This window comes from Carassius auratus, chromosome 46, assembly GCF_003368295.1.
Source record: "Carassius auratus strain Wakin chromosome 46, ASM336829v1, whole genome shotgun sequence".
Taxonomy (NCBI): domain Eukaryota; kingdom Metazoa; phylum Chordata; class Actinopteri; order Cypriniformes; family Cyprinidae; genus Carassius; species Carassius auratus.
Genome location: NC_039288.1, coordinates 17,130,748 through 17,150,102, shown reverse-complemented (window position 1 = coordinate 17,150,102; position 19,355 = coordinate 17,130,748). Strand labels below are relative to the sequence as shown.

The 19,355-nt window shown below is 33.1% G+C and overlaps 1 protein-coding gene across 7 annotated transcripts in view; it reads right to left on the bottom strand.

The window, feature by feature from the left end:
* The window catches only part of LOC113064403 (electrogenic sodium bicarbonate cotransporter 1-like), a 44,400-nt gene that overhangs the window by 13,221 nt on the left and 11,824 nt on the right, over positions 1–19,355 (bottom strand). For 4 of the 7 annotated variants that reach the window (XM_026235202.1, XM_026235206.1, XM_026235203.1 and 1 more), the window contains exons 3-13: positions 17,289–17,462; positions 15,076–15,211; positions 9,709–9,869; positions 8,644–8,823; positions 7,212–7,307; positions 6,865–6,941; positions 4,577–4,734; positions 3,683–3,770; positions 3,436–3,590; positions 2,873–2,989; positions 1,834–2,008 (exon numbers count right to left, since the gene is read on the bottom strand). In XM_026235202.1, coding sequence (XP_026090987.1) covers positions 1,834–2,008; positions 2,873–2,989; positions 3,436–3,590; positions 3,683–3,770; positions 4,577–4,734; positions 6,865–6,941; positions 7,212–7,307; positions 8,644–8,823; positions 9,709–9,869; positions 15,076–15,211; positions 17,289–17,462 — 1,517 coding nt within the window. Of the gene's footprint in view, positions 1–1,833; positions 2,009–2,872; positions 2,990–3,435; positions 3,591–3,682; positions 3,771–4,576; positions 4,735–6,864; positions 6,942–7,211; positions 7,308–8,643; positions 8,824–9,708; positions 9,870–15,075; positions 15,212–17,288; positions 17,463–18,126; positions 18,279–19,355 lie in introns of those variants that run through there. The other 3 variants (XM_026235205.1, XM_026235207.1, XM_026235209.1) reach the window with 2 other exon arrangements.

The following is a 19,355-nucleotide window of genomic DNA, read 5'->3' as shown; positions in this document are numbered from 1 at the left end:
TTTCCAACACAAAAGCCTGGAGTTTTCTCAAGTAAGCATCACTGTTCCACTTGCTCATGTCACGGGTTAGTGATATTAACACACCTTTGACTGTTAAACTTAAGTGTGTAACTCGCATACATTAAGAAAATCCAAGGAAAAAACAAAAAGCTCATTGTCTGTTAAATTTATGGACATTTCCTTTGTGCCTCAAACACAACACATTATGATGTATAATTAAAATCACTAGTGAAACACCTATAAATCAATTAATATGGAAAGTCCCTTCATATTAACCTGGCTTTTTTAATAGTATAATGCACTATTACATAATTATTATTAATAGAAGTAATATTAACAATAATAATTATTGACTTAATATTAAAATTGATAATAATAACACATGTAAATTCTATAATAAATAACTATTAATGAATTATTATTGTTATTATTATTATGTTGTTTTATTTAAATGCATTACATTTTTATTCATTCAGTGAACAATAAACCACTGAAATGATAAACAGCCAACAGATGGATGGGAAATGTATTAATTTTGATCATTATTAATGTGATTATTGTATTCACTAATTTATTGTATTCATTTAAAATAATAATAATAATAATAATAACAATGCATTTAAAATTAAAATAATAATAATAATAATGAATAAAGTAGTATTATATTCTATTGTTATTATTATTATTAGATTTATTATTATTATTATTATAATTATAGTTTATTATTAATGCAATAATGCATTGAAAAAAAAATATTTAAATAGGACATACAAAATAATAATCTATTTAAAAAGTATATAATAATAACAGTAATACTTAATAAAGTCATTGCTTTTTATTAAGTAAAAAATGTTAGGTAAAAAATATTAGCCTGAATGCTTTGGATAAAAGCGTCTGCTAAATGCATACATTTATCTATTTATTTAAATGTAATTTTAAACTGATTAATTCATTATTATTAATTGAATTAATAATTAATTGTACTCTCTGTACTGATTCATACACACAATAGGCCGCTAAATGGCAATGGTTTCACAAGACTTGACTTAAACTATCCAAGATCCAAAAACTCAAGGCTTGATAGTTCATCACAGCATATTTAATTGTTCTGCATTTATGTTTGCATATTCAATATATTTACATATTTTCATATTTAATAAATATGAATATAAATCAATATAATAAACATAATATAAAAATATATTAAACATCTTTAATATTTTTTTTAACTCAAGACAAAAAAAAAAAAAAAAAAATTAATTCACCAACTTTCAACCTTCACCTGAAGCTTTAATATCTGAGGCAGGCTTTGTAGGTAAAGGCCAGAGGTCACGAGAAGGATTCCCTTAGATAGATTTTTCCAAAGTGATTTTATGTATGTGTTAGTGTGTGTGTGTGTGTGTGTGTGTGCTTGAGTGTAATCTGAGGATATTTATATCTGATCCTCCTTAGCCTGCGCCATATTGATGCACTGCTAAATATATGCGCAAACTCTCAGTCACTGCACGTGTCTGAAAGTACAGCACACAGTCCTGACACTATTTATACACACAGTTGTTCAAAGTAAAGTTACTCTCAATATAGCACATCCCAACATGCAACATCTACATCTGTTTCCAAACATCTGATCTAGGAGACACATGACATAGATTTGACATGACATGTTTAATAATCAAGCAGCTATCTGTGGCCTTCCAATCCCTGGAGCTGTAAACACAACGTCAGCCAGATTTTATTTCCAGGATCTTCTGAATAAACCTAGCTGAGCCAAACCGTCTGGCACTAGTTCAGTACAAACTCACGCCGGTCAGAGAAGGACTTGAAGTGTCAAACCTGCATGTTGTCAGTGGCGTCTCCCAGCAGCCCTCCGAAGGTGATGGCGTTTGTCACGGTTCCCAGGTAAATGAACAGGGTGGCAGACAGAGACTGAATGTTGAGAGCGTCGTAAAAGTCGCTCGCGTAAAACGGGAGCTTCCTCTTGATGTCCAGAACGAGGCCGCCGCAAAACCTACGAGAGAAAGAGATTGTTTTCTTACTGGAAAATGTTTTCGCAGGTAACCAAAAAAAAAAAAACATTTATTTTTCCTACACAATCGTATGAAAAGCCCGTTTCCGCCAATAAATGTATTATTAAGACAAGGTGATTGATTCTGACTTTAAAAATTGCAAGTTATAAAGTCTCGAGTTGCGATATATGAATTTGCAATTGTGAATAGTGAAAAAATTTATTCAAAGTCAATTCTGAATGTATTTCTCTAATTCTGAGAAGATAAAAAGTAAGAATTGTGAGATAATTTTTTTTTTATTTTTTTTTTTTTTTTTGTGGCAGAAACGGACTTCCATACAATCGTGCAAAATATTTTTGGGACAGAAATCTATACTTTTAAATCAGCAAAACAAATGAAATTGATCAAAAGTAGTAGTAAAGACGTTTATAATGTTACAGAAGACTTTTATTTCAAACAAAATGCTGTTCTTTTGAACTTTCTTTTCATCACAGAATCCTCACAAAAATATTAATTTTTAACTTTAAAATCAGAATATTAGAATGATTTCTGAAAGATCATGTGACACTGAAGACTGGAGGAATGATGCTGAAAATACAGCTCTGCATCACAGGAATAAATTACATTTCATAATATATTCAAACAGAAAACAGTTGTTTTAAATTATAACAATATTTGACAACTTTACAGTTTTTACTGTATTTTTGATCATTTTTTATGTTCAGAGAAAATACAAAATCTTACCAATCCCATACTTTTGAATGACTGATTGCAATTTTCTCAGTGTAGAAATAACATAAAATCACTTTAACTGTGCTAATTGTTAAACTAAGTGCTCATGCATTTTTGTTTATTAATTTACTTACCTGCCGGTAAATTTGAGTTCATCACCAACCGCGTGGCCACCGCCGCCTCCTGGACTCCCATCATGAGGAGTTTCGCCGTTCATCTGAACACCTTCCCCTCCAGCAATAAAGTTTTTACTAAAACACACACAAATCAACTCAGTCTGATTGCCCTTTGTTTAAATATGATCTAATCTGATGGTGCTGACTTTAAAAATCAATGACGTAATAAACAACTGCATGTATTGCAATGGAGTGGAAATCACAATTAGTCACGAAATAATTTCTGCAGAATCATTAATAGATATGAAAATCCAGAAATTGAACAAAGAACTGTAATCGGATTCGGATTCAAACAGGAATCTTGTCTCTGTATCAGTTTTTCCTGCTGATTAAGGGATAAAACAAGACTTCTGCACCTTACAAATGGTTGTCAAATGCAAAAAATGCAACAAATGCATCATATTTTGTAAGAAAAAGTGACATGCTAAAGCAAAACAGACATTATTTTTGAAACCAGCACCTCAAAATTAGTAACAAGCAAGTATTGGATTGCATTCATCACATTTACTGTTGTACAGTACCGTTTATCTGCAGACGGGATGGACTTAGGAGGTTCAATCCTGATATCAGGGTCCCATTCTCCGGGAGGAAGCACAATGACTTCATCCAGGAACTCATCAATGCCTGCCAGCAGGTCAGCGCGGTCTTTCGCTTTATAAGCTATGTCATGAAACACCTGCAGGAGCCCAAAGCACACAGCGTTAGGCCACAGTTCAGCTAATATCACCAGAGGAAAACTAAAGACTGTTAGCATGCTAATACACACACCTCATCAGACATGAGCGTGGCGATGGCACGTCCGATCTCATGGTATGATTTGGCCTTTCCTTTGGGCCCCAGCAGAATAAAAAGGAAGCTACCAATACAAATAGATACTGTTATTACTATAGTAGTGGATTAATGAATTACACAGCTTTAAAGGGATACTTCACCCAAAAATGATCATTTGCTGAAAATGTGTTCACCCTCAGGCATCCAAGAAGTAGATGAGTTTTTGTTTTTCATCAGATCTCATCACTTGCTCACCAATGGATCCTCTGCAGTGAATGGGTGCCGTCAGAATGAGAGTCTAAACAGCTGATAAAAACATCACAAGTAATCCACACCAATCCAGTACATCGGTTAACATCTTGTAAAAGTGAAAAACTGCATGTTTGTAAGAAACAAATCAACCATTAAGGTGTTTCAGTAAGTCTTCAAACCACTGCTTCCTGCTAAAATACAGATCATCGACTGATAATATTGCTTTCTCTACTGAAATAACCATCTCTTCTGAATCAGGAGAGATATCTGTACTGTTTACAAGGCAAAAACAGTCCAAAACAGTTGCAAATACAACTATGTCAGAGTATTTTGGTTTGAGAGGACAACAGGAGATGGACATTTTCCCTGAAGGAAGCATTATTATGGATTATGGACTATATTTTGATCAGAAGCGACGGTTTGAAGTTAAAAGCGTCCTAATGAAGGATTTGTTTCTTACAAACACACAGCTTTTTACTTAAGATGTTAACTGATGGACTGGAGTGATGTGGATTACTTGTGGATTATTGTGATGTTTTTATCAGCTGTTTGGACTCTCATTCTGACGGCACCCATTCACTGCAGAGGATCCACTGGTGAGCAAGTGATGCAATGCTATATTCCTCCAGAGTAATTTACCGTGTGGGAACAGGAACCTCAGTGAGTCCTCCTAACATGACGGCCTGCTGAAGACGCACAAACGCCACGAAGGGAGCGTCCAGAAAGTCCACCTCGCCGACCAGAACATTTGATGCTTCTGCATCCCGGGGAACCTTCTTCATGAACTTATTATGCAACTAGAAAAAGAAACCATAAGATTAAGATTTTTTTTTTACTAAATTAACTTGGTTAATTACAGGATAATAAATAGCTTGTGATGTTATTTCTTCATTAATCACTTTGGATAAAAGCATCTGCTAAAAAAACTAAATGTAAATGCTATAAAACAATGACAACAGCCATAAAAAGATAAACAAATCATCGGAATTAACAAATTGAAATATTTAATATAGTAGAGTAACTGGAGGCTGATAAATTAATAAATTAATTAACATTTTAATATTTAAAAAATATTAAGCATTCATGTATTTAAAATTTTGAATTATGTTTTGTTTTATTTTTTTAATGTGTATTTGATATTTTTATTATTTTTCGTTTCTCTCAAATATTTCAATTTCTACTTTGTTTTAATTACAGTTTTAATTTGAGTAATTTTAATACTTCAACTTATGTTTTTATATTATATATTTATATAGCTTATATTTTAATTCAATCTTTGTTTACGCTTTTCATCTAAAACGTATATTTACCTTATCTCAGCTTTATATCAAATACATTTTTTTTTATCTTTAGTTGCATGCATTAATATTTCTGTTGCATGCAGTCAGTTACCACATAAAATAAATCATTTTATATATATTGAAAGCATATTTAAAGCAACACATTTACAATGGAAGCATAAAGTTGTTCACTATATATTGTCTGCTCTGACCCATATTCAAACCTACTGTCTATTTCTTTCACATAAACACCATAAAAACAGAAAAAGCTACAATCAAATACATTTAATAAAGCATTCATATTTATTAGGTCATATTTCAGTAATATAAAAGTCTGATAAGATTCAAGCAGCGTGGAAATGAACAAAAGCATTTCATTAGTGATAAACACTAGGATGAGCCTGAACACACACAGACACAAAAGAGGCCTTGTGTGATTATGTGTGTGTGTAATGTTTGTTGTTTGGCAGATTTGAGATTATCAGTATAATTACTGCAGTAGCGTGAATTATACACAACAAGAGCTCTGTGCGACTGACAAGGCTCTTCCACTAATCCACAAATATTGACACGACTGACGACAGCGGCTCAGGTTTGTCCTCGTGTGAAAGAGAGCCACTGAGTTTCTATTGTGTGCTACTGTGTTTGAAAAAGAGGTTTTGTCCTTTTACACTTATTCCCATCCTAGAGATGTCACACCCAGGGCTGAAACCTTCCTAAACAAACTTCCCACCAGAGAAACAGGCATCAGTCGAGTCTGAAATAAACGCTTGGTGGGAGAATCACACAAAAACACACCTGGCTAATATAAATCACTACAAAATACCTGTTAAGAAAATAAAGCCTATTTTAAAACCATTAAGACATTACTTTTGTTTCATTTAAGCACATTTGGCAATGATTCTTACTAGCATAATAAAATTTATTTTTTTATAAAATAAAATAAAAACAATTATTATTAATATTAGTTCAATGTAAATAATAATGAGAATAATTCTTAATATTTAAAATAAATATGCATTACTATATATTTGAAATATGAGTCACTTGTATTTTTATTTATTATAATATTTATTAACTTAAATATCATTATTATATGTGTTTTTAATATTTCAAATATTAATAATATATCATTATAAAAGTAGTTTGGAGGCTAAATACCAAAACAGTGGAGAACACTCTAATTTCCATAACTGAGTTTAATTAAAAATAATGAACAAATATAGAAATATAATTACAAATAAAATACAAAAATACATAGAAATAAGGATTACATTATAAATAATAATAATAATATATTATACATTTAAAATACTTGATATCATATATATTAAATTGTTATATTTTAAATAATTAAAATATAAAAAACAAAATAATATATTTTTTTAATCTAACGAGAATAACCACTGAGAATAATACGATTTATATGTGTGGCTTGCAAATTTTTTGTAAATATTTCTGAAATTTACTAGCAATTTCGGTGTGAAAATTCAAGACTTAATTCATTCATTCATTGTATATCAGTAATTATTATATATTATTATTTTGACCCTGGCCCAATAATATTCTTCTTGCAGAATGAATATATACTTCCACATGTGGGAAACTGCTACTCTTACATCTGCACAGAAACACACGTCACAGTACCTGGTCTTTCTCGGGTTTGACTGAGAGATCGTTCAGGCTGTTGGAGGTCAGGTTACGATGGGCCGTGGTCGGACTACCTGCAGAGGTCACACAAGGTCAAAGGTCAAACACTGATCAGCTGCTCAAATGCTAAAACACTATGTGGAAAATACAACAACATCTACGTCTCAATATATTCATTATTGTACACATACAAAATGATACATTTTTGTCTTTATCTGCAGATTTACAGTCGACTAGAGCTGCTCTTTTAAAGAGAACCAGACTACAGGGTAATTCTCCATCTGTAGACTCACAGCGGAGCACATCTAGCATGAATCGGTCTGAATCTTCAGCTACAGACTTACAGAGAAGTCCCATGCTGTTGCTTCTCTGCATCTGAATTTGCTCGTCGGGATCAAAGTTGGCAAAGCAAGGCACAGAGTGATCGAGAGGACTGCGCGCTTCACACACACACACACACACACACACAGAGAGACAGGAAGACAGAGCGCATGCATGTCAATCAAGACACGGAGGAGGGACGAGAGACAGGGAAGAGAGAAAAGAAAAGAAAGCATTAGAGCAGAGAAATCCAGTACAAGTCTGGTTCAAAGAGCGGATTCAGAATTCAGTTGGAGCATTACATAAAAATATAAACAGACATCATTTAGGAAAACCAAGCACAGTTTTGAAAAGACAATGAAATCTCATGAGAGAACAGAATATTTCTGAAACAGGAGAAACCGGTGTTGAGGAAGCTGCTTTGAATCTAAGCTTGTTTAAAAAATAATCGTGAAAACGAAAAAAATTTTTTATATATATATATATGAATAAATAGTTAATTTTAGTTAGTTAATATTTTAATTTAACTGTTAAATAGTTCAATGTCAAATATATGAATTTAATTAAAAATAATTTCAAATATTGAGGAATTATTAAAATAAAATAGAAATACATTTATCATTTAACTAAGAATTTGGCTACAAGAAACAATATATATATATATATATATATATATATATATATATATATATATATATATAATTGTTTTTTTTTAATCCACAACAATTCCCTAAAATAATAAATAAATAGAAAGGATTTCAAATGCCATGCATGTGCACAAGAGAGCATTTGATTATTCCCTCTGCTTGCTTGACTGTAAACTTACATGCCCAGTACAGTAAAAACAGCCATTTAGCGGCCTTACAACAAAGACACTGTTTCTAGAAAAAAGCTTCAATATTATGAAACATCTGATCTATACAATTCTTGACGTTGAGGCAACATTTTCTAGAACTAGTTTCTAGTTCTTCAACACTAAAGTCAAAACAAGACACATGTTCCCCTTTTATAATGAGATGTTCTTCCATGTAAAACATGCAGAATACAGAACGGATCTGATGAAATGTGTCTCTGTACGGAAGCTGAGGGGAGGAGCTAAAATAAAAGGATGATGTCAGCAGAAAAGGAAAGTCATTTCAAAAGCAAAGTTTTTGATGAAAGATTTATGATAAGAAACATGTTATTCTTTAAATAATGTGAACCGAAGAATCACAATGAGACTAAGTGAATTAACAAAGAAAAAAGGCTCAGTTTTCATGATGAATTTAAGTTAACTAGTTACCCACTAAAACTGTTTTACCCACAAGACATCTGCTGTGAATGCAACCTCTTGTAAACCGAGCGAGAGATGCTGCTGATGGATGGATGGATGATAGATGCTGTGTTGAAAGCGAGAGGAGAGATGTGGAAAGCGATAGAGTGTAAGAGAGAGGGTTGATGTGGCAGCTGTGTTACCGTTCTCCTGGCTCCCGAACAGACGACTTGCACTCGACACGCTTTTGCCGATGTCTGCCAGCGAACGCAGGTTGGACTTCTTGGTCTGGTGGCGATGTTTCCGCAGCAAAGTGTAAATGACCGTCTCCTTCAGATCGGCCTTCAGCTGGCCGCTCTCAATCTGACTGTCAGTGATGATTTCTGAAAGACAGACACACATCTCATGTACTGGGGCTTTAAGCAGGGTTTCTGATGGTTTCCGGTTTAAAGCAGGTTTTAGGAAAGTAACTTTGAATTTAAGACCAAATAATGGAAAAAATGGAATGTTAAATAAATAGGAATGAATGGAAGGGGACACAATGAAATGTTATTAAAATAAATAAATTCTATAAAAATTAATGTAGCACTTAACTAAGAATTTTGCTACAAGAAAGAAGAAATAAAATGCCAATTCTTCTTCTTTTTTGTACATTTATTTCACCACAAATGAATACTATGAATAAAACAGTAGAAAACACTAATTAAGCAAGTTTAATTAAAAATAAATAAATTATAGAAAAATAATGAAAATAAAATTATTAGAATTAAAATGCCAATTATTATTTTTTACTTTTGGTTCGCAAATACTAAAAAACTGTAGAAAACACTCTAATTTACACAACTGAGTTTTATTAAAAATATCAAATTATAAAAAAAATAAATAGAAATTATTAAAAATTTTGAAAAAAAAAAAAAAGTTTATCATTTAATCATTTCACTTTAAGAAATATGATATAAAATGCCAATTAATCTTTTTTACTTTTTGTCCTTTTTTATAGGACTATTTCATGTATATGAACAACCTGAAACAACTCTCTCGATTAGTTAGCTTGCTTGACTGTAAACTTGCATGTGTAGTGTGTTAAAAATATGTAATGGATCTAATGTAATTTTTTAAGACTTGCAGAGACCATGTTTAATGAATCCAGAAACTAAAACACTGGTTTGAATATTTGTTTTAACCCCTAACCCTATATAGCTATAAATGTGTCTTGAAGAACCTCTATTTCTAAGAGTGCTGGATCATACACTGAAGAGTGTTTTTACCGACGATCTGCTGAAGTGAGTTGGCCTCCATGTCCAGCTTGATTGTTCCTTTCTCGATGCAGTTTTTCAGCTGGAAGAGCGAGTGTAGAGACAGAGTGGCTACATGAGGTTTACTCCACCGTTCTCCACCCTTCTCCACCTTCTCCTCAAACTTTATCCATCTGAGGAAAACACACACAACACATAAACGTACTGACAGCGACTAAACAATATTTAAAGCACTGAAATTACTTCAGTTCACTTAAAAAAAAAGACATGTTTTAGGGGCATGCAATAGGTAATGTTTTAGGTAATGCAATGTTTTCTGATGTGTACAATGGCAATGGACCTCTTTTGAACATTTAGCATCATAATACCGGGTTTACCATGGTGCAGATGAACATGTTTTTGGCATATTTTATGGTAAAGTCATGTTTCTATGTTAATTTTGGTCATCTACTATGTGTCTTGAAGAACCTCTACCAAAGAATGCTACTATGATGTAGCATTCTTTGAAGTACGGTTTTCTTACTGTTTTTTCAAAGAAAAGATGCATTAAACAGATTGAAAGTGACAGTAAAGACAGTTAATCTTAAAAAAAAAATTCTGTCTCAAATAAATGTTTTTTTTTTTTTACTTTCTATTTATCAAAGAATGCTGAAAAATATTGTTTTCACAAAAACATGAAGTGGCACAAGTGTTTTCAATATAGATAATAATAATAAAAAAAAAGTTTTTTGAGCAGTAAATCATCGTATTAGAATGATTTCTGAAAAAAACGTGACACTGGAGACTGGAGTAATGATGCAGAAAATACAGCTTTGATCACAGGAATAAATTACATTTTAACCTATATTAAAATAGAAAACAGTAATTTTTTAATTGTAATAATATTTCACAATATTACTGATTTTACTGTATTTTTTAACAAATAAATGCAGCCCTGGTGAGCAGAAGAGACTCTTTCAAAAACATTTGCAAATCCGACCCAAAACTTGAACAGTGATTTACATGAATACTGTAAACATTGATTAATTTATCATGGTTTTACCATCTCTGTACCATGGTACCACCTCAATAATGTTTTGTAATGTACTTTATGCTTGCAATGACATATACATAGTATAACACATTTTATGAAGACCTTATATTTGCCTTTCTGCCAACTAACTAAAAGCTTTCTAATGTAAAATAAGAAAGAAAAAGCTTCTTAAAGCTCTGCTGCTGTGTTTTTAGTTTACTCTGCTTGGTCTCAGAGAAACGATACATAAGCACACAGATATCCTTTATAGCGCTGTAATCTTGTGCAGAAAGGATGTTGAGCTGAGTTTAGCCAAGCATTGGTATGATCCCGAGACAAAAGTGATAGACACACACACAGCGGCCTGTGGCTTTGATATTTTACCTGAGACACAGGTGAACCCAGAGAACCATGGGGACTCTGGGACCTCTAACACACATGCACACATGTGAACACACTGGGCTCTTTGTTTGCAAATGGTTTCATTTGAACATGATCCATGTAGCTCTTAACATGTAAATCTGGAACATGCAAATCCAAGGAAAAATACAGTATATAAGAGTCGCTGCATGAATGGAGCACCATTTGTGTCCACAGCATTGGATGAAGTGAACTCAACACAAAAACCTACTATTGACTGTTATATGCACTTAAATTTAAAATGAATCAAAAACATATTCAATTAAATATACTATTTTATACTGCATCACGTTGAAACTAAATGAAACATAAAACGGAACAAAAACCAAAGTTTTTATCCTGCGCCACACTATTATTTCCCTCAAAACAGCAGTGAAATATTAGTTTAAATGTGATAATGAAAAGGGAGTGACAGCATTAACATTGCTCATTTATTTTTCAGGTTGGACAAGATTAGCCAAATATAACATATTCAAATCATGTTCCTCCCTGTCGATTATGAGGAATTTGTTTTTTTTATCAACTTTAGAAAATTGAATTTTTTTCTATTTCTATCTATTTTTCATAGAATGATTCATAAACATGATTTTACAAAGTTTCATTAGCAAGGCCTAATTTTGTGTGTGTGTGTGTGTGTGTGTGTGTGTGTGTGTGTGTGTGTGTGTGTGTGTGTGCTGCTCAGTCAATACGTTCATGACAGGAAAAGACCTGCAGCTCATCAATCACTCAACACACAAAGGAAATCAAAACTACTTGGAGCAGATTAAAGCTGCTTTGTCTCTGGCCCAAGATCAACAGTATAACAGTAAATCATCACAATTTTGTCTCTATTTCCTACTTTCATGTTGTTTGCTTGTAAAAAAAAATAGAAAAAAAGAAGAAAAAAAACACAGTTTGGAACATGCATGAGTAAATGAGGGTGAGTCTTTTTTTGGTGGAGTGTTCTATTCCTGAAAGTGACGAAACAATGTTAGCATGCACCTCTCCTTTAGATCACATGCATTTTGCTTTCGTGTTATTCGTTGCAGATTTGTGCTTGACCCTTATCCTGGAGGTCAAGCGCTTGTCTAATAGCATACGTGAGCGGCGCATGCAGTCAGGAATGTGTGAAATCCTAAGAACGGACAAGTGGCGCTCCACAATCATGAGCACCTGGCGAATGAGGCGAGTGTTGTTTTAGCAGAGGTCTCCCCCCTTCAAGCGTGAATATCTGACCTACATATCCATCTGAGGACAAAACAGCTGGAAAAAGTGAAGTTAGCTGAAATCAGGAAATCATTTCTGGTGAACTGAACTGCGAGGGTTTGTCTTCAAAGCTGAATCAAATTTGTTCATAATTGACATATTTTTCTTGACACAGTTATTGAATCAAATCAAGTCAACACTGAACTGACCGGACAATTTTCTTCAGTAGAGCTGCTTATAGCTGAACCGGATTCATTCATAATTAAAACATTTACACTGGTATTGAACTGAAGTGAATCAAAACTGAATTGACTCGAGCTGAATAATGACTCCGCTGTCTTTTAGAGCAGAAATTGAATTTGTCAAGTCTGCAAAGTTTATTCTGTATTAAAGCGCTATAAATGTGATTTTACTGCTTCTGTGATATGAAGATATGCACAGCATGATAACATGATATTCTGAATTAAGACAACAATTACATTCCAATTTGCTTATATTTTGCCTAAATAGTATGCGAGATTCATATTTTTTAATACTACATAGGAATAATGTGTGAAAAAATGTGTTATTCTATGACAGTGGAAGATTGCAGGGGTCATGGTCTGGATTTTTTTATTTTTATTATTGTTAAAACAAAGGTTAATAAAAATAATACACATAAAATAAAGATTTTTGCACAATATTTAAATTAGGGGAGGGTATTGACACAAACTTCACGATTCGAATCACAAGCTTGCGTTTCGATTTAATATTGATTATTTTTGATACATATTATGTACAGTACATGGTAGAGCCCACTCCCGCAACGTATGTGTTACACTCCCGCCCGCTCCCGCAATATGTATGTCCTCTCCCGCTCGCACCCGCAAAACTCTGAGAATTTATTCCCGCACAATAATAGAGATGCATTGATTTTGTGTCTTCTCCCGTCCCGCAGGGAAAAAAAAAACACGTATTTGTATTGATATTATTAAAGAGATTCATGAGGTTGTTTGTTTCGTTTCCTGGCCTGCATGTAAAAAAAAAAAAAAGTTTTTTATCAAAAACTTTGCACATAAAAATAGACTGCTTTGCAAAAAAAATATACATAATATGATAAACTAGGCTACATGAAAAACAGTTTTACAATTATTAGCCAAATGTCGCAGGTATTCTGTTTGAAAAATACAAATAAGAATAAAAACATTCAAACTTAGGCAGCCTGCTCAATAACACTGGCATCATCACGCCTCTTGACCTAATTAACAAATGGCAACGAGGGGCTGTGCTCAAAAAACAACACTAATAAATAACATTAGGTTCTTTTCTACATCATCTATTTACATCTTCTCCATCATGTCGCTAGGCAACCTCCCTATCCCGCTGTGTTTTTTTTAGCCGCCCATTCCCACCCGCAGCAAAATTCAAACCGCCCGCCCCCGCAAGATTTGCATTGGGTCCCGCGGGACCCGACGGGACTCAATCCCAATGCAGCCCTCTAGTACATGGCACTTTTTTTTTTACAAATGCAGTAAAATAAAGCCAGCTCGTTCTACATTAATATAATACAGAAGGTTAAAATTAACTCATTTGTATACAGAAACTGAAATTCCACCCAATATAACTTTATAACAATAAAGTTATTATACAAACTTTACAATTATATAATTACATTTTGACTTCAATTCATCTTTTGAACTATCAACATTTAAATTGGAATCAAAAATTAATTATATCCAGCCCTTATACATACAGACACACACACACACACACACACACACACATTAATCCCGTCCCGGATTAAATACAAAGTACTACTACTCACCTTCAAAGCTCTCCATAACCTCGCTCCTCCATACATCTGTGACCTCCTGATTACATACACCCCCTCCCGTTCACTCCGATCCTCCGACCAAAACCTTCTTGTTATTCCCCGCACTAGACTTTCCACCGTGGGTGGTAGGTCTTTCAGTGCCCTGGCCCCAAAACTCTGGAACTCCCTCCCACAACCTCTTCGTAACTGTTCATCTCTTCCTTTCTTCAAAACGCATCTCAAGACATTTCTGTTTAATGATCACTTCTCCTCATACAATTTATAATCCATTTACTGTATGTTTTGTTGTATTACTGTTTGTATTACTAATTCTTATGTTTCCTATGTAATGTTAATCTGTTTATTCTGTTATTATGTTTGTTATTCTATTTCTATGTAAAGCGACCTTGGGTCTGAGAAAGGCGCTATATAAAATAAACTTAATATTATATTATTATTATTATATATATATATATATATATATATATATATATATATATATATATGATAACCCTATATATATATATATATATATATATATATATATATATATATATATATATATATATAATGCCAGTGGGCGGGGCCTCTAGAGTGTGAAGGTGTATAACTATTGGTTGATGTCTTGCTCTAGAGGCGGTCATATGCAAATCTATTCAACCTTTGTGATGAGAAAAATCCCACAATATCCAATCAACTTTTGGAGCATGATGAATTCTTTGTTTATAACAAGGAGGTTGTTTTGAGCTATGAAAATTGGGTATGTTTTAATGGTTCAAAGACCTCTTATATATCAAAAAAGATAAAGGCAAATGCTATATCTTAAATCATGACTCCTTTAATACCCATTGTAGCGCCCCTTGTGTCAACACTGGTAAAAAAATGCGACATGGATTGAAATGGAGATTGCTTCGGTATCTAATCTTCCAGTCTTCTGTTTATAATGTTTCTGGGTGTTTCTCCACTTTACCTGGCCGTTTCCTTCCACTCCATCTCTTGTCCGTCAACGGCGAGGAGCTCGTCGAGTTCAGTGAAGAGCTGCGGCGGAGGAGGGCCGCTGTCATCTTCCCCCAAAATAAAGCGAATCCTCTCTGCAGCAGATGAAACTGACGAGAAAACAGCAAGCCAGGGGTGAGAGAGGCCTGCTGACCTAAACAGACTAGCAATTTTAACCAAACGACAGATAGACAATAGAAGACAATAGCACTCTGTCTGCTTAAGGTGTGACTGTAATAGAAATCACAGGTTATTTCCTTCATAGGTGTTACATAACATCAACATGAATGAGCTTTCTTGTAAATATGAAGTGTGTTACACCCAAAAACTGGTCAGCATGTGAGACTCATTTCCTGGACAAACAGAAATAGAGAGTGTTGCGAAAGCTAACTGACCTGCATCTCAATTTCAGATGTGAAACTGTGTATGAGGAAGCCTAGTTTAAAAAAAAAAGCCTGTCAGCGTTTCTCATAACTGCAATATTGTATGTAGTGTACACTTTTACATCACAAATACTCAATTTTCTGCACAGGCAATGCCTCTTAAAGGTAAAGATAGATAGATAGACCCATTATACCACAAGCATATACTTTAACTAGAGGCATTGTTGCGGTCTGCTGACTGCCGAAGCTAAATCCAGCCACAAATCCAGGCCTTGAGAAGCCGTACACACTATTTATGTGAGAAATGTGTTTGTTAGTTTAACCCAGAGACTTAATGTCTGTGAAATGTGTGATTCTCACAGGATCTACACCAGGAGTGCGCGATGGAAAGGTGGAGCGGGTTTACTGCGGATAAGCACAGATAAAGGTGACTATGCACTTGTTTAGCTCTATGCTTTGCCTTTTCAGCCATGTCACTGATTAGCAGAGATTATTAACACCCAAAAAGACCTTTAACTGAGACTGTGAGCGCCGCTTTATCTGGCTCGGACTCTACGGGCACTATTTTAATGGATAAAGGCCTGGGAAATATCTGTGAAGATTTTCATCTGATTAGGAATGGCTTGCAGATTTTTTATTGATTTATTTCTTTTGTGAAAAACAGAATGAGATGTCTGAGCTGTTGTGTTAAATACAAGGAAAATGGATGGTGAATCCTAAAAAGTACTGTAAAAAGATTAATAAAAGCCGTCAACATGACTTGAGCAAGACAGTCTTCTGAAGTAATTTAATCATATTTTTTTAATAATAATAATAATAAAAATAATATAATTTATGTGACTGTAGACTTGAAATGCAAGAACCTAGCACATCTAGCACAACACGTCTAAATGTGCCTTTTTTTTACCATTTATTGCCAGGGTGAATTTTATAATCCATTTTACTCCTAAATGTAAAATAAAATAAAATAAAATAAAGTATGGAAAAAAAAATTATAGAGATTTTTACTAGATAATTATTCATGATATTATAAATAATATTATTTTATACCACCAATACTAGCATGACATACAAACGCTTGATAATTGTAATTATATACTAACTGTTTTAATAATACACTAATTATATACTAATTTTAATTATTGTAATATATACTTAATAACATGAATCTAAATTAATTTTAATAATATGTAGTGAAATATATTAATATGATTTAAATATTTTTTTTTAAATAATGCTCATAATAATTATCAATAATTCCTTTAATAATTTACTTTATTTAAAACACAAAGAAAGAAAGAGAGAGAGAGAGATGAAAGAAAGAAAGAAAGAGAGAGAGAGAAAGAAATGAAAGAAAGAAAGAAAGAAAGAAAGAAAGAAAGAAAGAAAAGAAAGAAAGAAAGAATTGGGATTTTATTCTATTTTTTTAACTAATGACATTCGGGGCGAAAATGTGCTTAATCTTCATGGAAATATAGTTTTAATGTTCCTAAATTACGCTTCATCCTCTTTAAAGCGGTGTGATATTTTGTGGTGAAATATGATCCAGTCTTGTTTTTGACAGATTCTCCCACCGGAGTTCATCTGAAGCAGGATAGATGAAAAAACGAGCTTCAGCAGAAGAGAAGATTAGCAGCAAATAATGACTTAAGTTTGGCAAACATAGCTTTTTTTTTCATTAGACTTCAAGGCTTGGAGGTTTTGGGCAGGAAATGGCAAAACAAATACTGTTGGGATCATACTGACAGCACATAGAGCAGTGAACTGAGTGCAGGACGGTAGTTTGTCTTCATTTCTCTCTTACTGAGTGGTTTGAGGATGCTGGAGGACGAATCGTCTGCAGTCTCTGTGTCTGATCTGTCACCCCCGTTTTCCGCCAAACGCTCCCTCCTCTCTTTGTGATTGGATCGTCGTTTGTGTCGGCGACGGCGACGGTAACTCTTAGGCACGTGAACTCCAATGTAGACTGTGTGATGACCTACACACACACACACACACACACACAGAGAAAAGGCCATGAAAGATCACATGCTTCAAATTCTACTTCACGCAGATAATAACTGGCACGATGTGATGCAGAGCTGTTATCATCAACTAAACTAAAACTAATCACAAATTGTTTTTGTCAACTGAAATAAACTCAAAATTACTGATTTCAGTTTAATAAATTACATTAAGATGAAAAACTTTAACAAACACAAATAAAAATTTGAAAACTGAAAGTCCTAACATTACTAAAACCATAATAAATCTAAAATACAAATAAATGAAATCTGAATACAAATATTTAAAATAAACATATAAACTAATAGAAATTACAAAAGCATAACAAAATTATGCTTAGTACTAAAAATTGTATGTAAACAACATAATATGTTTGCATGAGTGAAACAGGATTTTTGATAAGAAAAAATGATTTGATGACATTAGCTGATAAGGAAAGTCGTTACATTTTTACGCCCTTTTTTTTCTTTGGAAGAACATGCACTAATAAATCACGCACAATAAGGAGTGACCCATATCTCACACTTGTTAGATTAAAGATAAACGTTAAAAACGTCCTGCAGCTGATCAGGCAGGAAATGGCAAAAGATCTCCAGGAAGTGGAAAAAGAGAGAGAACAAAGATAAACACACACTCACAGAACTAGTAAAGCCGCTCATCAAGCCAGCCAGCTATCCATCCGTCAATCACACTTCTGTCATCCTTCACTTTTCAAGGTTAACTTTAAACAAATATGTCTGAACATTATCTGATGTGTGTGTGTGTGTGTGTGTGTGTGTGAGTGAGCATCATGTGAAGGTCCAAAGTTCAGTGAGTACGAGAGAGGGAGGAGCAAATATAGAAAGAGCATAAGTGAGTGAAATGCTCATGTTTGTGAGTGTGTTTGTTCTGCTTTTGATGCTCACAAAAATGACGTTGCAAATTTTTATATTTATATGTATATAATTATGTACTATTAAATAAATACATAAAAATTCTTAAATTATTATTATTAGCATTTCTATTGCATTTCTATATTATTAACATTGCATGGAAAGAGTCAGAACAATAATTTAATTTAACCCTAGAATAAAAAAAAAAAAAATGGCTTAATTGACTCAACAGGGTGTGATATTTTAAATATGCTATCTTTAAATATTGTATCAAATATCTGGTGTGTATTAAATACAATATGTATATATATATATATATATATATATATATATATATATATATATATATATATATGTCTGTTTTTTTATACTTTATATATAATTTATAACACACACACAAACACACACACACACATATATATATATACAGTATATACAGTTTGTCAAAAATATTTTATTTCTTTACGTTCCACGCATATATATATTTAAATATATATATATATATATATATATATATATATATATATATATATATATATATATATATACATAAAATCAGGTGCATGTTTTGTAGATTTCCTATTTCTTGCAACACAAAAATACATTTAGACTACTAATCTTTATAATAGCATAAATTCATTTACTAGTTTTGTTAATATTATCATCATTTTAAATATTATTATCATAAAATGCCCACAATGCAGTGCAACACCAGTGAACATTTCACTTGAGGTGTTTTGAAAAAAGGGTTTAAATAAAGGGCTTTGCACTGAAATACATTTTGCTGAAGTTGTGCATATTTAGACAATTCCTCCTGAATGTAGAAACCGATTCAGTGTGTGTGTGTGTGTGTGTGTGTGTGTGTGTGTGTGTGTGTGTGTGTGTGTGGATTAAGACAGTAAACATCTTCACGTGTACAGCTTTGTTTTGTTACATCTGCAGCACTCATAATCCTCTCCTGCCCTTAAGCACCATCTAATAGCAATGCAAAAAAA